The 24,453-nt window shown below is 42.3% G+C and overlaps 1 protein-coding gene across 18 annotated transcripts in view; it reads left to right on the top strand.

Annotated features, from left to right (window-relative positions):
- Window positions 1-24,453, top strand: part of ATE1 (arginyltransferase 1) — a 154,480-nt gene that overhangs the window by 70,015 nt on the left and 60,012 nt on the right. For 17 of the 18 annotated variants that reach the window (XM_023241027.2, XM_023241028.2, XM_023241023.2 and 14 more), the window contains 2 exons: window positions 1,893-2,074; window positions 5,651-5,750. In XM_023241027.2, the coding sequence (XP_023096795.2) occupies window positions 1,893-2,074; window positions 5,651-5,750 (282 nt within the window). Of the gene's footprint in view, window positions 1-1,892; window positions 2,075-5,650; window positions 5,751-13,720; window positions 13,832-24,453 lie in introns of those variants that run through there. The other variant, XM_045040764.1, reaches the window with a different exon arrangement.

The raw sequence follows: 24,453 nt of genomic DNA, 5'->3' as shown, positions 1-24,453 counted from the left end.
ATGATTTTTTCCTTTAGCATCTTTCCATGATTAACTGCTTTTTATTTTAAATTACTTTTTTAATGTTGAACCAGCTTTCCATACCTGGAATAAATCCCACTTTGTCATGGTGTATAATTCGTTTCGCACATTGTTGGATTTAATTTGCTAAGATTTTGGTGAGGATTTTTGCATCTGTGTTATGAGAGATACTGATCTGTAGATTTCCTGTCTTGTAATGTCTTTTTTCTGGTTTTAATATTAGTAAACTGACTTTTTCATTTTTCTTCATTCTCTTCTAGGTTTTTTTTAGTGTTTATTTTTATTTTTGAGAGCGATGAGAGCGAGTGTGTGTGCGAGCAGGGGAATGGCAGAGAAGGGGACAGGATCCAAAGTGGGCTCCGTGCTGACAGCAGAGAGCCTGATGCAGGGCTCAGACTCTCAAACAGTGAGGTCCTGACCTGAGCTCAAGTCAGATGCTTAACCGACTGGGCCACCTGGGCACCCCTCTCTTCCGGCTTTTGTGTATACATGTTATCTGTGATTTTAGCTGTGTGAAAATGATGTATGTGATATACATGTGTGTGTATGTGTGTGTGTGTGTGTGTGTGTGTGTGTGTGTGTGTATATATATATATAGTGTATGTTGTATTTGTTCGCTTAAATTGTTAATCTCTAGCATCCATTTAGTCTCTACCAAAGCATTGTTTCATGTTGTATCATAATTTTCATTTAGCAACAGTTGTATTTAAAATCGTATTGAATTTTGGGGCTTCCGGGTGGCTCAGTCGATTAAGCGTCTGATTACTGATTTTGGCTCAGGTCATGATCTGACGGTTTATGAGATCACCCCCCGCTGGGCTCTGTGCTGATAGCATAGAAACTGCTTGGGACTGCCTCTCCCTCTCTCTCTGCCTCTCCCTCGCTTGCTTGCTCTCTCTCTCAAAATAAATAAATATTTAAAATCATTGAATCTTAAAATGAAAAGTGTCACTCAACTATTTACAGATAAAAGGTTATACTCTGAAATCTCTAAGTTTCTTTTGTGGGATTATAGTTACATTAAGGTAATGGTAAGGAAATTATTTTCCTTTGGCTCATAAAGGGAAGTGTCCTAGCCCTTTTTTTTTATTTACACAGGAACTCTTACCTACAAAAGATAATGGGATCATATGCCTTGTCAGTGCGAGGGTTGTCACAGATGAGGCTTGGCTGATGGTATAGGGGCAGTTCTGTTCTCACCCATGCCTCTCCTGTGTTCCCCGTCTTTCTTTCCTGCACCATTTCTGTCCCAGCTTTTGTGTGGAACTGAAAAATAGACTTTAATATTTACTTATCCTGTAAAATTTGTATTTCCTACTGTTAAATTTTTAAACAAGGTTAAAAAAAAAACCTTAAGTTTATTTCTTTTTCTCATTCTTTTGTTTGGTCAGTGTTTCTACAAGTAAAACGTTTTGTAGGGTGTGATTGCAGAGGATGATGACAGCAGGAAATTTTAGGAGTTACAAAGTAGAAGTATAACAGGACAATTATTAAGATTTTTAATAGAAAGAAAAAGATGATAGGGGCACCTGGCTGACTCAGTCAGTGGAGCTTGTGACTCTTGATCCTGGGGTTGTGGGTTTGAGCCCCACATTGAGTTGTAGAGATTACTTAAAAGTAAAAATCTTTTTTTTAAAAAAAAAAGGGGGGCACCTAGATGGCTCAGTCAGTCGAGTGTCCGAGTTTGGCTCAGGTCATGATTCGTGGTTTGTGAGTTCCAGCCCTACACTGAGCTCACTGCTGTCAGCCTGTCAGCACAGAGCCCTCTTTGGATCCTCTGTCCCCTCCCCCACTTGTGCTTGCCCCAAAATAAATAAATATTAAAAAGAAAAGAAAAGAAACTGTTCACATGTATGTCTGCTTTTTCACAGGCGGAGAATCCCCCTAATGGACCAGATTGTGGTTATGGCTCCTTTCACCAGCAGTATTGGCTTGACGGGAGAATCATTGCTGTGGGGGTGATTGACATCCTTCCATACTGTGTGTCATCTGTATATTTGTACTACGATCCTGATTATTCATTTCTGTCTTTGGGTGTCTACTCTGCACTACGGTAAGATTACTTTTGACAGCTGTAATGGGTCATACAGAACTTCAGATAATTCCTCACTTGATTATATTTCATCATATAGCAGCAGAAATCCTATTTGATAGTTCATAATAATTTTGTTGCTATAGTAGTCTCTCATATATCAGTATTTAGAAATAACCACTTTTAGAACTGAGGGTAGTGCCCGATGGTAATTCCCTAGCTTTTTAAGCTATCCGTGTAATCTAGTGTAGGAGAAGTCATTGTATTTGTGGGGTGTTTTTGTTTATGTCATTATTTAAGCTCCCCTATCAAAAACCACTCAATGTCCCTTAAATATTACAGTATTTACATATTTTTGTCATTAGTATAGATATTTTTTCATAATTAAAGGTTAAATGAATCTCCTATAAATGAATTCAAGCAATGTAAATCTGTTGGAAGGAATATACAGTTATAGAAAGTATATAGGAGTGGCAAGTCCCTGACTGTCCGCTTAATTCTCTGGCCCTCATCAAAAGATTATTTCCCTTGCATGTCCATGGATGCAAATATATGCAGCATCACCTGGATATTTTGTATTATCCTAATGGTAAAAGGATTGGGGTCTTTTTCCATGAAAATACTGGGTCTATTTTTATTCCTTCGTATCTGTGAATATGTGTGGTACAGAAGGGAAGGAAGATTGAAAATTATTTTTCTGTTGCTTCTGTGGGAACTTGAGTCTCTGTTTCTCATTGTGTCAGTATTTTCACTTTTCCCAGTCTCTGTGTCTGATGGTCACAATCTCACATCATAGGAAGATACATTTTGAGATTATTTCTTTTATTAATTCTGTATGTACTTTTTTCTGAATTATAAAATTGGAAAATTGGGTATTTTTCTTTAATTACTGTTTGATTTTTGTGAAAAATCTGGTCCATAATAGATTTTGTGTGTTTTAGTGGGCCAAAGAAAAATTCTCCATCTTGGTATTTTCAACCTGAGCCATCTCTTAATGATAAGTTATAGCGATTCACAATTATACACTGTTTACAACTGATCCCTGTAATATTCCTTTATTTTTCCTTTGTATTTAATTGCATTTTTGTATAAGCTAATTAAGAATATTTGTGACTCCTGATAGCATCAATGAAATTGAAATTGATCATTTGAAGCATTTACATTTTGTAACTTTAGAAGAGTGTATTTATTTCAGAAAAGCTACTTTTTTTTGGTACCGGAATCAGTCAACACTTTGTGATCATTGCTGTTTTCCTTCTTCTTTTATTTTTGTATCTACTTTTCCACTTTACAGTATATAGCTTATGGATTTGTTTAGACTTCTCAGATGAACATTATGAATATTTATTCCCACATAGTGAATCCCAGCCTATGTATGAAATATCATTTCATGCCTCAATAAGCCAGGAGATATAGAAATCCTGCTGCATTTGAGATAGTAAATAATCAATTCCTAGCAAAATTATAAAGAGTTCTATTTACTGTTTGGTAGATCTCTAAGAGATAGAGATTTGGTAGATTTGGTAGATCTCCGGCTAGAGCTGGAGAGCTTTGAGGAGGAAGCAAAGGAGACCGAGAGCACGAACATTGTTGCAGTTGAGAGCGGGGAGGCTGCCCTGGATTACAGCCTCGTCACTTGTTTGTAGTGGCCTGGGGGATCTGAGTTGCTGAGTTTATGGAAGAGGAAAGGCAGCCAGGAGATTGACATTTCCAAGCAAAATTGGGGAGAGTAGGTTGTAAATTGCCAATTCTATTATTGATTGTAGTGTATTTCAGTGAAACTCATTTAGTTTCCCCTCCATTCCTTCAATTTCTTAAGCAATTTACAATGAATTTAGTTTTTGTATTTTAACGTATAATCAGTATAGATTTTTATATAACATAGTCTGTAGATTTAAAAAAATGTTTGAATTGGGGATCATGAACATGGCATTAATTTATGTTTTGTTAGCAAGGTGGATTTTAGAAATGAGTTAATTTGTTTAACATATTTGAGAAGAATCTATGTGTCCTGGCCATGATTCATAGAAGTGAGTAAGACAGGGTTTCCAGCTTTGTCAAAGCAGATCGTAATGAGGATACCAACAACATAAATTTAGATACTCCGTTATGCTGTGACGGAAGTAGTCACAGTGCCAGGGTGAGGTCCTTTTTGAACAGGGTGGTCAGGAGAGACCTCTTGGTCAGGTGGCATTGGAGGAGCCCAGAAAAAAAGGAAAGGAGCCAGCTGTGCACAAATCTGAAGGTAAGACATAGGGAGGTTACCTGATCTGATTAATATTGTAAAACAGCGACTGGTTACCACTCTGCGGGATTTATGGAGGGGCAGGAGAGCACACTGGGAAGCCAGTCAGTTGCAATAGTCAGCCAGGGGAGCCAGGATGCGGGCTTGGACCGTAGTGGCTGCGGTGGAGGTAATGACAAGCGGTCAGACCCCCCGTAAATTTTGGAGGTTGAGCCGGCTGGATTTGTCGACATGGGTCGGACATGGGAGTGAGAGGAGAAGAAAGGTTGAGGATGGCTCCTAGGTTTGGGCCCGGACAGCTGAGGGAGGGAGTGGCAGTGCAGGACCAAGCGGAGTGCCGTTGTGGCCGGGCGTCCTTCCTCACTTTGAACCTTCCAAGTGGACTCGTTCTAGGGTTGGTAGGATTTATTCTGTTACAGGCCACTAATGTTCAGTCTGCTTGGATTTAGAGATACTTTTATTTTACAGATGAATTTGTAGGGTCACACCTTTTCAGTGATTTAAATTTTAACTTGCAAAATGCACAGGCTATTCACTTGAATTTCAAGCATTTGTTGCTACAAAAGAGAAAGAAAAAAAGAGAAAGAAAGAAAAGAAGAAAATCTTCAAGAAACAAACGTAAAAACGAAACAAACAACTTTTCTCTTACTTTAGAAATGTACTGAAGTTTTGCTTAAAACTCTTAAATACAGCCAGTCATTCACTTGGGCGGGTAGGATGAAGTTCTGTGCCCAGATTTATCCCGATATAAATGAAAACCACTCCAAGCATGGACATTGCTGGCAGCTTCTTTGTTCGGTTAATCCTCGCCTATGCCCAACAAACAGGAAAAGTGGTGAGATAGCATAGTTTTTTTCCACTCTTCAGTTTTAGGGAGAATAAATATTAGAGTAGCGTCTCGATGTAGGAGAGAGTTCTACAGCAGACACACTTGCAAGGATGTGCATGTAAATGGTCATAATCAGAGTCATTTTTCCTGAAATGTGTTGGCTTTTGAGTTTTAGAAAATGTTTTTAACTTGATAAACCTAATCTTTTGAGAACTCCAGGGGATAATGAGTAATGTACTAAATAGATCTCTGCTTTTATGCTCTTTGAATTTTTGCTCAATAAAGTGTAAAGCATGAACTTAGATGCATTTGCTCAAACTAATGTAGTGTTGTTGTATCTTTTTTTTAATAAAAGTTATCTTACAGTACTTTTGAAATTGTTTTTCTTTCAACACTTGGAGTTTCTTCATAGCCTAATGTCACAATTTCAGATTTCATCAGATATTGGACATCAGATTACACAGTACTTTGAATATCGGAGCTAGATTTCACTGTGCCTTCGTCTTTATTCTTCTTTTGGCAGAGAAATTGCTTTTACGAGGCAACTTCATCAGAAAACATCTCAACTCAGCTATTATTATATGGGTTTCTACATTCATTCATGTCCCAAGATGAAATATAAGGTAAAGCTGATTTTCACGTGTCTGCTTGTACATACATTTCATGAAAATTAGTGCTTTTCTGGTTTCTCATCATTTGAGGTTAACTTGGTTGCGTATTTCGAATGTATGTCATGAATTATTCCGTGAACTTTGCGTGAAATCTGGCTTGTTCATGGCTTAGAACACTGCTGGACACATAGGTGCTTAATATTTGCTTAATACAGGTTAATCTGTAGAAATTAACCAAATATTTAAAAATCCCAGGGATTCTGGAACATTCAGCAGGGCCCTGCTTACTTGGGGTATACCCACTAGTAGGAATCTACCATTTCCGGGTGGATCCTGACCCTTCCCCCCCCCCCCCCCCCCGGCCCCATTTATTTTGTCCCTCCCTTCTGTTTTAGCTTTGTTTCCTTTGGACCCAGTCACAGTCCAGAAAAATTGGAGCTCAATGTAAGCAGTGAGGTATTTTCAATAATAAAAATAATAATAGTAATGCAAATGTTTATAAGGTTTTCATTATAGAAAGATGAATCTTTAATATAATTTTTGTCTCAGGGCACAGGATTTGGGCTTTGAACATGGGTTAATTAAGGATAACGCTTTGCTGCCTCAGAAATTAAGCTTTCTGTAGTGAGAACCACGGCATTTACCGCTCTGACTTTGTAATTCATCGTCCTGTTGTGAGATTTAACTGTATTTCAGAATTTCCCTTTTATATTCTCTTTAATGAAACTCTTTGGTGTTTCCTAAGGATTAGTGGCCTACTGTGTGTAAAAACTCTGGGAAGTACAGAGAAGTGTGAAGGAGCAGACTCCCTATATCCTGCCCACCTGAAAAGCAGTAACCGAGCACCTTTGCTCTACTTAGAACACTGCTTTAAGCTCTGAAGAGGCAAAAAGATGTAAACATGAATCTTCCTCTGACAATTTGTAATCTAGGTGAAGATGGGAAGCATTTTACACGAAAGCAGGTCAGGCCAGTGGTTTGGTAAGTGGCCTGATGTAGAGTAGGGCTGATGGGGAAGCACATAGCAAAGAGAAGCAGAGAAGTAAGGATTTGCCCAGGGCCTAGGCCTATAAAAAATGGGTAACCAGAGGACTCTGAATGACTTGAAAGCTTCTCTGAGGTTATTTAGGCAGCTGGGAACCCTTTTCCCAGCCAAGTGCACCGCATTTATACATCAAAAAACATATTCGAATATGTAAGTTATGACTTTTTTAAGGTAGGGAAATTTTTAAAACATAAACCAAATTGAAAAGTGTACTCGAACCCTGTGTACCTATTATCCAGCTTCAGCCCATCAGTGCCTCTTGTTTCATCTGTTCTTTCTTCCCCATTCCCTCCTCCATCATCTTCTGAATTATTTTGGAACAAATCCAGAATATCATTTCATCTGTTCATGGTGTGTATTTCTAAAAGACAAGAGCATTTTGACAATACACGCAGTCTCATCATCACACCTCAAAAGTATTAACGGTATTTCTAAGTACCTTTCTGTATCTAGTCAGTGTCCGTTTGTTTTGCAGTTTGACTTTGAACCCAGACGAGGCCTGTACAGTTTGGTTGGTAGATCTCTTAAATCTTGTTAACCCGTAAATTTCCCCTCCCTCTCCCCCCACCCCCCCCCCCCCCCGCCCGTACAAAGGAATACTCTGTAAAACTTGGTGATTAACTATATATGGGAACGAACAAAAATGGTTCCAGAGTGTTGATGTTAAGTACGGAAAGTATGGGGAAGGGAAGTTTCCATTGTTAGAAGCTGTGGATCTAACAGAACTGGCTTTGAAAGAAGGGTGATACACATTACCTTGCTGGTTTTATGCTGACAGCCCAGGTAGTCTGGTCAAGGCACTCTGCTGGCATTTCATCTCATATTTAAGTGTACATCGTAGGTAACTCGTGAATTTAATATTCGAATATTTCCTTTATGCCTGCATTATTAATTTAGTTGATAGGTCCAAACATATGTTCTTTTTAAAAATTTTTTAAATGTTTATTTATTTTTTGAGAGAGAGACAGAGCACAAGCAGGGGAGGGGCAGAAAGAGAGGGAGACATAGAATGCGAGGCAGGCTCCAAGCCTCAGGCTCCGAGCCATCAGCACAGAGCTCGACGTGGGGCTCAAACCCACTAACCGCGAGATCATGACCTGAGCTGAAGTCGGATGCTTAACTGACCGAGCCACCCAGATGCCCCTAAACATATATTCTATGAAGAAGGAAAAGCATGGACATATTTCCGCTTTCCAAAAATACTTACTTGGTACTGTTCTTACTAGTATTTTTTCCTTCTAGCTCATTTTTGTGGTACCAGATCTAAAGAAGCTCAGGTGGGAAACTCAGGTACTATAGACATTGTAGTACAATAATAACAATCAGAAGAAAATTCTAGCCATCTTGGATATTCATCTTCCTCTGTGTACTTGTGCGCGACCCTTCTAAATGGAAGCATTTTTTTTGCCAGTCTTAGGGACCCGCAGAAATTTCACTTTTACTTCTCATCTGTAATGGCTGCTGTAGTGTCGCAGGATTTCCCTCAGCGAGTTTTTCCTCATGCCTAAGCTCAAATCTTAATTGCTCCATATTTTGACCTATTTCTTCTTTTTTTGCTATTCATGGAAATGGTGACCATATTTTCATCCCCCCTTCCCTCTGCATGAAGACTTTTAATCCCACCTTTGTTGACTCCAGTCCAGAGTAAATGCTGTGTGTTCTTCAGTCTCCTTCTTAGGTAGAGCTCTGCTTGGAAATAGACATCTGGCTTGTCTAGTTTTTAGCTAAGAATTAAAAAATGTTCTCCGTGCCGTTCGGACAGTCTGGCTTAATCGTACGCAACCGAAATTTCTCAGAATTATAGCTTCAGGATATTATTTTTTAAATTCCATTTCCATGAGAGATACCCCCATGCCTACCTGTCCTCTGGCTTACTTCATTCGTTCATTCATAAAGTACTTCCTGACCTCCTACTGGAAATGCAGCAAGATCCCTAGTCTCCAGGAACTTCCATTCTGTTGGAACACCTACAGCAAGATAATAAGACAGACGTCAGGAATAAGCACTGTGTTATGTGGCACATACTAGGTGTGGCTCCTTTAGAGTCGGGGTCAGGGCGGGCCACTCTGAGGAGTCATATTGAGGCTGAGATTTGATTGACAGGAAGTCAGCCCATGGGAAGGTGAGGGGTCATTTCAGGACCAGACCAAGGCTCAGTGCTGCTTTGCTTTTGAGTTGTTGCTGTCATCCATTTGGCTGTACTTTAGGGTGACCTGTGGAACTTTTTTTTTTTTTTGAGAGAGAGCGTGTGCACACATTCCAATGGGGGAGAGGGGCAGAGAGAGAAAGAGAGAGGAGAGAGAGAATCTCAAGCAGGCTCCACACTTAGCACAAATCCTGATGCGGGGCTCGATCACATGACCCTGGGATCATAAGTTGAACCAAAATCAAGAGTCGGACACTCAACCAACTGAGTCACTCAGATGCCCCATAGGATGACCTGGGGAACTTTAAAAAGATACTGATACTTGGGCCCTATCTTCTAAGATTTGGGGCTCAACCATGGGCATCAATTGTTTTTTTAATGCTCAGAGGATTCTAATGTGAAGGCAAGCTTGAGAACCACCACACCAGATTAATTTTTCACATCTCAGAGCCTAATAATGAACTGGAAAAATGATTACTTCTCATTTTAAAGTTGGCTCTTTTCTGTTTATTAAAGTGAGAATCACTCATACTGAAGAAGTTCGTATCTACGCTTTGTTACCCGGGTCCTGGAACGTCTAAAGCTGAGTGACTGGAGTCTTTCAGCTGGTGTTCCTTTTACCCTTACTGATCTCTTGTTTCTCCCTCTCTCCCTCTCTCCCTCTCTCCCTCTCTCCCTCTCTCCCTCTCTCCCTCTCCTCCTCTCCCCCTCTCCCCCTCTCCCCCTCTCCATCCTCCATGCTTGCAAACTCCTCATTCATCGTTCCGCAGCCTAGCGGTCACTTGCTCCAATAACCTGTACTGGACACTAAGGCTAGACTTGACCACCCAGCCACCCCACCCCCTCCTCCCTTAGCAGTCTACAATTCTTTCCAAAATTCAAGTCTGTCTCCCTGTCTCCTGTGCATATGCTCGTGAGACCCTCGTGATGTTTATCTTCGTCACGTATGCAAGTACCTAACAGTGCCTGCCACACAGGAGATGTTTAACTTTCAGTAGACATTTATTGACTTCATGAGAAGCAATACTAGTGCTGAGGGTTGAGAAGCATGTAGAATAGTGAGAAACTCCCTCATTTGTTTCACAAGTGTTCACTGAGTGTGAATAGGATAGCTTCTGCTTAGCAAATAGGTTAGAACTTCGTTAAGACACGCAGGCAGTTCTAACGGACTATGACTGGATATCATGGAATACCGCTAAGTACTCTGGCATCGAAGGGAGGTGGCAGTACAGGAGTGTGCCACACTTTGGAGAAGTTGCTTAACTATAGCTGGTCTTGGTTTTTGCAGCTGTAAAATGGGAATGATGTAGAAATGAGATATATCGTTGTTGTTGTTTTTAAGTAAGCTCTACACCCAGTGTGGGGCTTGAACTCACAACCCTGAGGTCAGGGGTTGTATGCTCTACCAACAACGAGCCAGGCACCCCAGGATATATTGTGTTTTTATCTCAGCTTGAGTGTAGAATCTTCTTGCACTGATAGGATAGCACCTTCCCAGTTGGGTAGCATGCACAGAATCATTACCTGTGCTTTCGTTGAGACCTGTCAAGGTTCTGTGTTTATATGCTGATAAATGGCACCCAAATTTCCAAGTGGCCTGCTTGTGCTATTAACCAGACTTCTTAGTTTAGTTCAGATGCTGGGGAGAAGCAGAGGCTTATGCTAGTTCACACCAGTTCTGCCTCCCTTTATGGAAGTTTGTAGAATTGCGGACACTTGCCTTTTGTGTGGAGGAAAGTGACACTGAACTCTTTGGGGTTGGTGCTAAGAGTGGCGAACCTCTCAGGAATCAGTCCCGTGTTGTGCCACAGGGTGTCTCTTCATTTTGGCCTTGTCCATTGAGGGCCGAAAAAGTCTGAGCTCACATGTTTGTGGGCAGAATAAAATGGCTGTTTTGTTCCACTTATAGATATTTTCGTTTCACCAGAGGATATTTTATTATATTTTCAGCAAATGAGAACTCTCAGTTATGAAGGAATAGCACAACTGCTTATAAAAGTGGGAATTCTCAATTAGAAGTGTGCTGTTCAAAATCGCAAGGTAGATGCCGGTTCCGGCATGAATAGTTCACGTTGCAATTTGAGGGTCCAGAACTAGACACCAGCAAAAGATAACTCACAGAAAATGAATGGCACACTATTGTAAAATCTCTCGTTTTCAAGGTTTAGTGAGGGTAAATTTAGCTTATAACTACAATGGTAGTTAAAAGTATATCTTCTTCTTTGGAGCATAGCTAAGTGTTTAAAGCATCAGTAACGGCGTGTTTTTGCCACATTGAAAAATCGACGGAAGTGTTTTCTATTGGGTATTAAAGAAAGAAGGAGTAGATCTTCAAATAGGCGTATTTTCGGTCACTGAGAAGGGGCAGTGTCGTAGATCCTGCAGGCACTGGGAATACAGCTGTAAACGGTGCGGATGCCCCGCCCTGATGGAGGTTACAGCCAAGGGGGCACGTAGATGGCACAGTGCGCGAAGTGGCGCCCAGGGGTACCGAACCGGACCTGAGACCAGAGTAATGTTTCATTTGGATTTTTCTCGCGTAGATTTGGGCCTGTTCAGTTACAGCCTTTACCGTCTAGTACACCGATTATATGAAGTAGAGCAAGTGAAAGCATGTAACGGCAGGTCCAGGGTACGCAGAAGAGCGGGTTTTACCTGCTCTCTTTTTATTGAGTAATGGGTTTTCACGAAGGCATGCCGAAGTGACGAGTTTCTCGTCATGTGTAGGGAGGACCGTGGCTCGGTAGCTGGTTTCCAAGGGTGTCGTCGTCAGTTCCTCTCACCTGGTGTGTGCGTGCTGTTCCGTCCATCAGAAGTAGACTCTGTTTCCCTCAATTGGACTGGCCTTGTGACTTGCACTAACAGGATACCACGGAACGAACTCTCGGGGGGCTTGAGGCCCACACCTTAAGAGGGCTGGCAGCTTTCCCTTCCTCTGCCGGGGGAGCCAGCCGTCATCATGTAAAAGGGCCGACTGCTGCTGGACAGAGATGGCAGCAGCATCCCGGGGGTTTCAGCCCCCGCCGAGCTTCTGGCTGCATGCCGCCACCTTGATTGAGCCTGAGAGATACCGACGCGAGAACCCCCTGACTGAGCTGTAGCCAACTCACAGAATCACGAGGAATAATAAATTAGTGTGGTTTTCAGCCACTGAGATTTGGAGTGGTTTAGTACTCGGTAGCAGACGACTGAAACACATGTTGTAGGATGGAGATCACTTAGAGGTGGAGATGTCCATGTAGATAGAAATCATTCTGTGTTGAGCTGTGCAGGCTCAGAATTGACCCTGAATTGAGCCGAACTGATCTGAGAAGTTTGTGATGGCTCAATGTGAGAGTTTTGGCAAAGTCACTTCATTTCCATATGCGTTCATACCTAGAGATGTGCCGAGTTGGCTTAGGTGAATTCATTTAATACCCTGACTCGAGCCTACAATGCATTTCTTGACATGATGATGTGTTTTGATTTTGCTTGTCTTGCTAGTGATGAACACTGCAAGATGAAAATCATCTCGTGGCCGTCTTCATAGTTACGTAAGTGGAGCACGTTGCTGTAATTCTCCTCTCGGAGTGTGCGTGGTTGGGTAGCTTATAGCACTATCATTTTTGTGCATCACATTCTCTGACATGCATTTTTAATGAATTCTTATGATTTTCCGTGTGTGTGTATGTGTGTGTAAAAGATTGATTTACAAAAACATTGCATGGTAAGATCATGTTTTTTTAATTTTTTTTTTTTTTACACTGTTTCTTTGTTTTTGAGAGAGATAGAGTGTGAGCAGGGGAGGGGCAGAGAGAGAGGGAGGCACAGAGTCCGAAGCAGGCTCCAGGCTCCGAGCCGTCAGCACAGAGCCTGACACAAGGCTCAAACTCGCGAACTTCGAGATCATGACCTGAGCTAAAGTCAGACACTCACTGGACTGAGCCACCTAGGCGCCCCAGAGTAAGATGTGTTTTGTCTGGGCCTATAGTCTTAGAAGTAAGGCATAGGATAGTCACAGATGAATTGAATGAGAGCTGAAAATAGTCATTAATGAAAGGAAATTTCTTGATATGTTATTAGTGTTCACATTAGCTGTTGTAATAATCATGGCCATGTTCATGGGATTCGGTATAGTTGTAGCAAAAATCAGTGCCAGTTTGGGGGCTCAGGAGCTGGCTGACATGAACAGAAATTGTGTTTTCAACCTAGAAGAGTCTCTCCCTGGAGGAGTCCTCCTGCCACAGTAGGCGGGGAGGGTGCAGCTTTCTGGCCGCCGAGCCCGGTGACGCCTGTCTTCCAGCTCTGCTTCTCTCGTGGTGCCCAGAAGGACATTTGGGTTGCCCATTCGGGCATCACAGGCCATTAGTAGTGGCTAGAATCAGAAAAGAGCTATGTCTTCTCCTGTGCCTCTCTTTTTCTTAACAAATATTTTTATTGTGGTCAAATATATGTAACAAAATTGGCCGTCTTAACCATTCTGAAGTGTACGGTTTTAGAGGCTACGTCCTAGAGGTTCTAGAGGTTACGTTCGTGTGGCTGTGCAGCCACCACCATCATCCATCTCCAGGACTCTTCTCAGCTTGCAAAACTGACACTCTGTATCTGTGAGACAGTAGCTCCCCGCTCCCTCCCTGACAGCCCCTGGTGACCACATTCTGCTTTCGTCTCTGAATTTGACTGTGCTAGGTGCCTCCTGTGACTGGAGTCCTGCACTGGCTATTGTTTCGTGACTGGCTTATTTAACTTAGCACGATGTCCTCACGGTTCTTCCATGTTGTAGCAAGTGTAAGAATTTCCCTCCTTTTTCAGGCAGATAACACCCCATTGTACCCATATGCCGCATTATGTTTATGGGCTCACCGGCTGACGGACGCTCGGGGTGTTCCCACCTTTTGGCAATTGTGAGTAATGCTGCTACAAACACGGGTGTGCAGATACCTGTTGGGGTTTCTGCTTTCAGTTCCTTTATGTATCTTCCCAGAAGTGGAATTGCTGGATGATACGGCAGTTTTATGTGTAACTTTTTGAAGACTCACCACGCTGTTTTCCGTGGCGGCTGTGCACACAGGTGCTGGTTTCCCCACGTTCTCGCCCACGCTTGTGATTCTCTGGTGTTCTTTGACAGCAGTGCTCCCGACGTGTGTGCGGTTGTCTGTATCTCTCACCAAGAAGCCTCCTGGCCCGCTTCGCTCACTTTACCTCTGGGAGTTGTGCCTCTTGTCTGTTCCTGAGCCTGCCGCTGGTGAGGGGCAGGGAACTGACTGAGCACAACTCTGCTTGGCGACGGGAGGAGTCACTTTCTGGAGCGCAGGGAATCTCAGAGGGTGAGCACCTGAGCAGGTTTTCTCTTCACTCTGCCTAACCGCCAGGAACGCGGCTGCTGCTTTGTGCTGGTTTATTTTATAGATGCATTATACAGCTTATGTAGATATGTTATATAGTTTATATACATAGACAGCCATACATTATTATTTTATATGCTCTTAAAAATCGAGCTGTTGGTTTAAATCTGTCTGGTTTGTTTTCTAAACACTTTTTAAATGAGTTTTCCCGTGCTTCCAAACTGTTTAATGTTTACCTGTAAAGCTTAGTTTATACTCTTCCAGTGTGACCCCTTCCCATACGTTTTAAAACTGTCCGATTTCCTTAAAAGTAAAAATTGGAGTAAATAGAAATGACGGTAGGTGTAATGTTTAAAACTCCTTCGTGTTGTCTCTCGGAGTTCTGCCGTAAGGCCATTCTGTGATGTGAAAGAGGTGTTTTGACTAAATTCTTATCCAGACTTGTATGGGGGCCAAAGTAAACAGTGACTTCAGGCAGTCTGCTTTGGTAGCATGACATGGCCAGACATCAGATAGTTGAAACATCAGAAAGGGTTCGGAAATGTCAGAAAAGAAACAAAAAGCGAATTCATCTGTGATTAATCATTCTTCAGCTCGGTGCCTCAGCACGATCGTGGTCAGACAGCACCTCTGGAATTCTGCAGGGGCTTGCCTGAAAGGAGGTAGCTGGCATTACTGTTACAAAAGCAGCTACGGGAAAAACTTGGGGTTTACAAAGCTGCATCTGCAGAATCACGGGCTGTTGAAATCCCCAAGCTCCCACAAGCTCCCACGCGTTTCAGTTTCCTGACCAGACAAATTAGCATGTGTTATTTTACTACAGTATTGCAGCCCGGGGTGATGCATTTGGGTACACGTGGTAGTGACTTTGCTACTGTTGGTCTGAAAGAAATACAAATGATCTCATCAGCTACGCACAGCACAGAACAAAACTCTGGGGTTTTTGACTCAGCATCTCTTTTTCTGGATGTTAAATGTCCAGCGAGTTAGACATAGTCAGTAGAAAAAATGACCACCGAATAATTTTAGTAAGGGATTTTTGATGCCTCCTGCAGGCCGTGGGAGGTAAAAGAATTCACATGCTCATCACAAGTTCTTGCTTCTAAAATTGTCACAGGTGGAAATTTGCCACATCAGAGTCAAAAAGCAGTTCCTTATGGGTCATGTGTTTTTAAGTTTCTCATTACAAATGAGAAAATTGAAGTTCAATATGCTTAGCTTGCCCAGATTTGAATTAACTCATATTTTTTCAAAAAAGATTTTATCTTGTAAAGTAAATTCTACACCCAACATGGGGCTTCAACTTACAACCCCGAGACCGAGAGTCACATGCTTTGCTGACTGAGCCCGCCAGGCTCTCCTCACATTTTAATTTTAGTAGAATAAGGGGGAGTTTGAATTGAAGTTCGTATAAATGGCTTTGTTTATCAGAATTATGAGTTACAACTTGTAATTTTGAAGTATCCTAAAATGCTTGCGTATTAACTAAAAGTAAATGTTAACTGGGGAATAGAAGTGTATTTGATCGTGTGTCTTTTCCCTCCTTTTCCCGTCTGTCCACAGTGAAATAATAAGCTTGGTGCAGTGCATGATTTCTAGTCCTTGAAAAACAGCCATGGTCTCTGGAGCTTTTGGAAAATACTACCACCGAGCTCTGCCCTGACCTCCTGAAAAAGAAAGTTTGCTTTTCTCCTGCCCACAACCCCTTTCCCCAGCTGTCAGGCACGACTTTACATGCTCTGGAGCCTCCCTTCCGCCAGGCCTTGTGCTGCCTCTTGCCTCCTGTTCCTATCCCACCGTGTTCTTGTCCCCAGCTGGGGGCGTCCTTTCCAGACCACAGTCCCGTGCCACTTCTTCAGGGAAGCCAGTCTCTGTATCTCCTCCTGGCTGCCCCCACCAGCTCTCCTCCCTGGGCGCTGAGCGAAGCCGGGGGCAGCCTTTCGGGTCCTGTGAACTCTTGTCATTTCCGAGTGTGTTACCTGTAGCTCTCCTTGCGGTCCAGTTGTTTGTAGGTGTACGTGATCAGTCAGTGTTTGTGGAGGGCCTGCTCTGTAGAAGACATCGTGCTAGATGCCAAGGCAAGAGGAATGTGATCAGACGTGGTTCCTGCTTGTCAGGTCCTCGAACAAACCAGGGCTGATCTGTCGCTGTCCTCGGTGCCCAGCACATTAACTGGCACATACAAGGTGCTCAGTGACTTTACTGATGTGCATTGCATGTGGAAGGCAGGCATCTGTCTGAAGGAATAAAACTGGGAAGTGAAGGAAAAGCGGTATATAGAAGTGTGTAGGGAGCTGGCTTCTTCGTGGGTCCTCTAGTTGGAGCACTGAGCTTAGGAAAAATGTGAAGTCCTCTCTCAGTGGTCCGGTTTAGATTTTCCAAGAATTCTTTCTGCTGCCTCTCTGTGGGTTTTTTTTTTTTTAAACTGGTTATTGAAATGTGATGTGTCTACAGAAATGTGCACTGTTCTTAATTGCACAGCTTGATAAATTTTCAGTCTCCAACTGTGCAACCAACACCAAGATCAAGAAGCAGAATATGCCAGCCCCCCACAAGCCTGTTTCATGCCCTCATTGATTATTATCCCACCTCAAAGATAACCACAGTAGATTCATCTTGCCTGTTTTTATATTTTACGTGGAATCACTCATTGTATTTTATTTTGTGACTGACTTGTTCCACTCAGCAGTATATTTGTGAGATTTGTTGATGTGGTTGTGTGTAACAGTAGGTGGTTTATTCTTACTGCCTGTACGCCCATTCTCCTAGGGATGGACTGTTTCTAGGTTTGGCTAACGGAAGCGTAATGTGAAGACATGTCTTTGGTTGGACATATGTAGGTATTTTTGATGGGCTTAGACCTAGGTATGGACTTGCTAGATCATAGGTTTTGATGGGCTTAGACCTAGGTATGGACTGCTAAATCATAGCAGTTCCTACCGCCCGTCGTTTAAGTGACTGTGTTAATTTACACTTTTACTCACAGCAGAGGAAAGGTCCAGGTGCTTCCCATCCTGATAGTGGAATGTGGGGGGTGCACCGTGGTGTTGATTTGCATTTTGACATTGACTGACAAAGTTGAAGGCCTTATCATGTGTCTCCTGGCCATTTGTGAGTTGTCTCTTCGAGCCTTTGGCCCGTTTATCTGTTGTCGGTCTCTTATTTGTAGAGGTCCTTCTAGCATTCTGGATGAGAATCCTTTGTTGCATACATGTTTTACAGATACTTTCTTCCACTCCTTGCCTTTTTTTTCCTCCTCTTAATTGTGTCTTTTGATGAGCATAAATTCCTAATTTTAATGTAGTCCAATTTATCTTTAGGGCTTTTGTGTTGGGTTCAAGAAAATTTTGCCTTTTCTGTGGCCATGGAAATGTTTTCTTTCCTTCTAAGAATTTCAGTTTTACCTTTCACTCTTCAGTAATCTGCAATTTTTTGTGTATGGTTGTGCTAAATGCCAAGACTGAATTTTTTTCTCCCAGATGAGTAATTACTCTTAGTTTCTTAAGGGCACTGCCCTAAACATAACCAGTTTAATAAAGAATTCAATTAAATAACTTCTGTGTCATTATATTTGTATCGTGATAAAACGTCTCGGCTTCCCCTTTTTGAGACTTAATCTTGATTCTGTTAAATGAGCAAGTACCTCATCTAACTTTAGGTTTCTCCCTATAGAGTGACACTGGCCAGCCCGTTCTACAGGGAATGTTTGATTTCAGTACCAAGGGCTGTGCAAGTGAGTCATTTGCTCTTGTACATTTCTTCCAAATAACTTAAAAAATAAAAGGTCGTGGAGATGCAGAGAACCTCTTTCACTGAAACAGGATGATAGGTTTTGTGAAAATTCAGTTACAAGAATGATTCAAACCACGATGAAAAGTTCTTTGTGTATTAGCAGTTGTCATCTCAAACATTTCTCCTTTGCCAGTCACATCCCATTTTGTCATTTGCTTTATATCATTGTTTATGCCATATAATTTATTATGCGGAAGTTAATATTTTTTATGTCACCCAGTTTATTAATCCTTTTCCTCTGTGACTTCTGGTTTCCGTGTCACGCTTTTAAAGTACCTTCTCTGTGCCAGCATATTAAAACAGTGCTTGCTCCTTTCACTCGACACGATTCGTCTCCGGTTTGCTCCCGCTCCGAAACCTTGCCGGACTGTATTGTATTATAAATCCCTGTGTTCCCATCTGTCTGTTTCTTTAGCCTCTACACGTCTCAGGAGGAGGCGTTTGAGCTCGTGTATTATTCAATTTTAGCAGCGATCCCTGATTTATAGTAAATGTTCAGTAAATCTTTGGACAGATGGACGGATGGCAATGTGAGAACGATGACTTAATTGGGTTATTGGTTAGAGGGAAAGTACGTATCTATGCCAAATAAAGTGGCATCCTTTGGCATTTCTACAGGATAGATCTCTTTCTGATTTCAGCAATATTCATTAAGGGTAAGTTTATTAAAGATTGTTTTCTTTTAAGGTAATGAGAAAGTTGTGTTTGAACTGTCAGGTGAGCAGTGAAGATACTCTTGCGTTGGTTATTCAGACTGGAAAAGCATTGCAAATACTTTGTAATTCTGAAGTGGCAGTCCTGTATTATATTATATATGGGTTATATTTGAATTAAAAGGTTTATTTACTAATTTTTTTATTTTTATTTTTTTAATGTTTTATTTATTTTTGAGACAGAGAGAGACAGAGCACGAGCAGGAGAGGGGCAGAGAGAGAGGGAGACACAGAATCTGAGGCAGGCTCCAGGCTCTGAGCTGTCAGCACAGAGCCTGACACGGGGCTCGAACTCACAAGCCGTGAGATCATGGCCTGAGCCAAAGTCGGATGCTCAACCGACTGAGCCACCCAGGCGCCCCAAAAGGTTTATTTTTAAACAGGTTGATTTAGAGATGTATCTAATTGAAAAAAGTTCATTGTGTGTAAAGCCCTTGAGATAACAATACGGTATAGTCTTTGCTAGTGTTGATAATTGTGTTATGTAAATTTATAGTCTAAACGCTATTTTTAACTCACATTCACTCACTTCATGATCGAACATATTAGCTAGAGTGGGGCAGTGAGAGGCTTCCCACCCAGAGTTCCAGTTGCTGCTTGCCCTTAAACAGTGGTTCTCTGTTGAGCAGTTTTGCACCCAGCCCTGCCCCATATCTAGAGACCCTTTTAATTAGGACAGCGGGGGAGGGGTGCGTGTGCTACTGGCATCTAGTGAGTAGAGGCCCAGGGTGCTGCGACACGTTCTGCTGTACACATGACAGCCTCTGGCCCAAAGAATTCTCCGTCCTACCAAGGTTTGGAATCCCCGTTTAAAGGCCACCCACTTGCCATTAAAGTCTGTAGCACTTGTTGCCGAATTACCACGGGTAATTTGACTGTTGCTGTCAGAAAGGAACTGTCAGAAGGATGAATTTGGGGTTCACCATAACGGTCTTGAGACAAACCATCCTGTATGACCCACCAAAGAGAGGTTTCTTGTCTCTAATTCCTAACCCTGTGGAGCCATATACTCACTGATGGCTCCAGGACTGTCTTAAATTTTCTCTAGGGGGTTTATGGGTGGCCTTCATGTCAACTTCAAAGTAATTTAATGTTTCTGTACTATGAGATATAGCTGGCAAATCTTGAGGTCTCTCAGGAGGAACAGCAACAACAACGAATAAGGCCAAAGATTCCAAAATGTGATGCTTTCTTTTCCTAGTTCTTATATGCATGGTAGGGTCTGTCTTTAGTATTTATAAGTCATTCTGTTTTCCTTGCTTTGTAGGAAACAAAAAACAAAAAACAGCCTAATAGCCACGTGAACTTATCCTAGCAGCTATATTCAGTTCATCTTTTTTAGTGCGGAAGCACGATGTTGCCATCGACGTAGTCAGAGAGGAGGTTATGCTCGTTTTCAGCTTTACTGGGATTGAGGTTTGGCACGTTCTGTGTTGATGTGCTTCAGCCTAGCGTGTTTGGAACTAAAGTGTCTTAGAGAAGCACGTATGTTTTACGTGTTCAACTACTGTTTATCTTGCTGGGTATTCTACCTCAGTGTTGATGCTAGAATGAAACCAGTTCCCACCCCGCCAGGACTTTACATCACGGCACAGATCTTCTTCTTGTACCTACAGATGTTCTCTTGGTTCTTAGGTCTTCATATGCAAAAATAAGGCAATGATAAGATTCTCGTATGTGACACTTCAAAAGCCTCGCAGTCTGAGTTTGTGTATTAGCCAAAGGGAAGCAATCTTGAGTAGCATAATTATCTTGGGTATAGAGCAGTGCGTTGAAAATGACCATGCTGAGGGACACCTGGGTGACTCAGTCAGTTAAGCATCCAACTTCGGCTCGGGTCATGATCTCACAGTTCGTGAGTTTGAGCCCCGTGTCGGGCTCTGTGCTGACAGCTCGGAGCCTGGAGCCTGTTCCAGATTCTGTGTCTCCCTCGCTCTCTGCCCCTCCCCCACTTGGGTTCTGTCTGTATCTCTCTCAAAAGTAAATACACATTTAAAAAAGTTAAAAAGGGGCACCTGGGTGGCTCAGTCGGTTAAGCGTCCGACTTCGGCTCAGGTCATGATCTCACGGTTTGTGAGTTCGAGCCCCGCATTGGGCTCTGTGCTGACAGCTCAGAGCCTGGAACCTCCTTCGGATTCTGTGTCTCCTCCTTTCTCTGCCCCTCCCCTGCTCATGCTCTGTCTCTCAATAATAAAATAAATGTCAAAAAAATTTTTTTTAATTAAAAAAAAAAAAAAGAAAAGAAAATGACCACACTGAGAAGCAGAGGAAGCTCCATGACCACTGCTGGGGGACTGTTCCACACCTTCCATCCTGTGCCAGTGTCACCCCAGAGCCGTTTAAGGATGATTTATACTACACACGAGTCCATGTTGCTAGAAAATCTGTGGTGTTGCACACAGTTCTCTTAAATCTAGATTCTTCTGCTTGGTCTTCAGGGGTTCCCTTTTTCTTCCTGATTCCTCACCATTGGCCTTTAGACACACCTTTGTCCACCGGGGTGTGCTTCTTTCATTCTTTCTTCGAGTTCATTTCTTTCTTGTAAAATACAATATAAATGTAAAACTCCAATGGTCTGCCTTATCCCACCTTAACCATTCTTTATTGGCATCCCTTCAACCGTTAGTCATATGTATGTGTATGGGTATATATATACATATATATATGCCTGTAATTTTTATGATTTAATCTGGGACCCATGTGGTGGTTTGCACTTAATATCCTCCATTTTTTTTTTCTATTATGTTTGTTCTGCGTGGAGAAGTCCATTGCGCTCAGATGTCCGCCATGCCCCTACCCCTTTTCTGAGGGAACTTGCTATTCCTATAGACTCTGTCAAAAGAAATGCAGCCTTTGCGTTTAGACCGCCATGCCTAGTGACTATCAAACACTACCATCTTAATCACTATTGGACTGGGCATGAGTGCCTGACGCCAAGGTGGTCAGTCTAGGGTGGATTAGTGTCACGTAGGACTTGGCAGTAAAGCTTTGCCCACTGAGTAGTGGGGGACCAAATCAGTGAGATCCTCTCTTCGAAGAAGTTTCGGTTGAGATTATAGGGAGGATCAGTACTCAGTAGGGATAGTCCCACACAGTGCCACCTAGAGACAGCATGGCAAAAGCTCAGAGTGAGTTTAAGGCTTCATAAGCACAGGTCCATAAAGTTTGGATTGTGGGCAAACTTTTGTCTACGTGCACATTTATGTTGAGGATAGAGTCCTGAGATTTCTTTCATCTGGTTTTCAAAGGGGTCTGTGAATCAACAGATACCAAGATGAGAGGGCGGCGAGATTAGGGGGAGGAGAAGCAGAGTCGGCCAATAGCAGATGAAAATACAGATTGGGGCCTCCTGCTGCTGAGGGGACATAGATAACCTCTTTTTGGACCTGCTTGCCAGTTCTTGAATTATGATGTTACCCATGAGGCCTTCATCTGGCCTGGATTTCCTCTTCTTCCTGGATAGCCTGGAATCGTCTGGAGCCTGACCCTACATGGGTAAGATTTCTGCCCTCATTTTCTGATGTGCCTCCCTGAAATGTTGTGTTCCCCTCCACCATTAGTACCAGCCACTTACTGGATCACCTGAGCGAATTTCTTTGTTTCTTCAAGGCCAGGTGCCAAACTAAGAAACTTGTCTCCCAGCGGCCTGGATGCTTTAGAGAGGCCAACAGCTGTGCTGTTTCCTTGGGTGCTCCGTGCTGTGGTCAGTACCTAATAGGTGTGTCCACATAAACCATGTGCCCAGCCAAGTTTGAGATGGAGACTAAGACAGGAAAGAGCTGGTAAATTATTCTGTATGAACAGGACCAGATAAAACCCATGTCAGTGAATAGTCTTTAATCTTTCCGGTCAGAGAAACATTTTATCCTCTGTTTCTGAGATGTTGTCGGTAAGATTGTGATGGGGAGTTCAAACGAGTAGTTATTTAACCATGTTTGTGCCTGGGCTTGGTGTAGTATTTAGTGAGATAAATTCTACGGAAGAAAGAGAGAGAGAGAGAGAAAGAAAAGAAAGAAAGACTTAAAAACGAATGTGAGCAGATGGTAGAGAACATTACATTATCTAAAGTTTTAAAATACTGGAACAGATTACTAAGGTTGAGATTTTGTTTTCCCTGAGAATTTTGAAAAACAAAATGATGACAAAACAGATCTTTGTCGTCCCAGAAGATAAAGGACCTTTATCCCTCAGAGACAGAGGGCCGTCTCAACTCTCCTGGCCTAACTCTATGAGCCCTGAGACCGAGGTGGTGCTAATGAGTTTATAGTTTTTCCTGGGTGATGTAATAGTTGCTTTTAGAACCTGGAACTACCAAGTTTAACTTAGTTTGAATAGCCATTTTTCCAGGGCTTGTTGCCGCTGACCACATGTGCGGCTAAGCCAGGCAAAATTTTCAACTTGGTTTTCAAACCAAATTAGGGTGAAGGATTGAAACGAGGGAGAGGGCATTGGTGTAGAAAAAATCAAACAGTAGAGAATGTGTATTTTCTTTTTTCACTAATTCCCCAGTGAAGCTTTTCACTAATATTCTTAGGGAACAAAGTAAGTTGAAATAATGAAAATTAGAAATGTATAACTCATTGAAACTAACCAGCTGCATTTCTTTGAATTGGAGGTGGAAAAAGTTTTAAAGGGCCTCATGACCACCGTGGTGAGCCAAGAAATGAGAAGTATTAGAAGGAGACTCTGCAAAATGATGCATCCCTTTTCCCTTTTTTTCTTACCGTTTATTTTCTCTTATCTTTTGATTTATTTCCCGTGACTTTTGGGTGAACTGAGGAAAACTTACAAAGGACGTCCTGGGGGTGCTTGTAATGCCTCTGGTAGTAGTATGGAGTCACGTAGATTGTAGCCACATATTTAAGTTAAGAATTTGGAATTAGGCTCAGAGAAGGGACATTTCTGCCTTCTCTGTATTCAGGGTTCTGTATCCTAGTTCAGCACCTTGTAGTTGCACTGCTCTTGGCTCACGAGGGAGAAAAAACAGCATAAGAATGATCAATTTTTTTTCATACTGATTCCTAGAAAGAAGGATCTAGAGAGATTCTGAGTATTTTTATTACTTTATTTTTAAATGTTTATTTATTGTTGAGAGAGAGAGAATGTAAGTGAGGGAGGGGCAGAGACGGAGGGACAGAGGATCCAAAGCAGGCTCTGCGCTGACAGCAGCGAGCCCAGTGTGGGGCTCGAACTCACCAACCGCGAGATCATGACCTGAGCCGAGGTCGGACACTCAACCGACTGAGCCACCCAGGCGCCCCTTTTTATTGCTTTCATTCAGCTGAAGTCTGATAAACTCATGCCAAAAGCTTTGTTCAGTCCTTTGTTGAGGTCCGAGTAGTAGAGTTGGTGAGCCTTAGATGAGACTCAGGCAGTTTTACCTGTTTTGGGAGCATAGTTTTGTTAATCCACTTCCACTTTGGACACCTTGCCACTTGCAGATGTCGCCCCAGGCCCTCACGTAGTATTCTCGGTGAGATGGGAAGACCAGAGGGCCCACTGCCTTATTGTTACAATTAACAGTCAAATGGTAGACCTTGTTTTTATTTAATTATTTGGAAATATTTTCTAACTTCGAGAAAAGGTGCAAGAATAAAAGTGATACAAAGGATATCCTCATACCCTTCTCTCAGATTCACTTATTGGTAACATTTTACTCCATCTGCTATCCTGTTCTCCCCGCCCCCCCACCATG

Source organism: Felis catus, chromosome D2 (assembly GCF_018350175.1).
Source record: "Felis catus isolate Fca126 chromosome D2, F.catus_Fca126_mat1.0, whole genome shotgun sequence".
Classification (NCBI taxonomy): Eukaryota; Metazoa; Chordata; class Mammalia; order Carnivora; family Felidae; genus Felis; species Felis catus.
The sequence above is the reverse complement of the archived record's forward strand: the minus strand, read 5'-3'. Positions and strand labels throughout refer to the sequence as shown.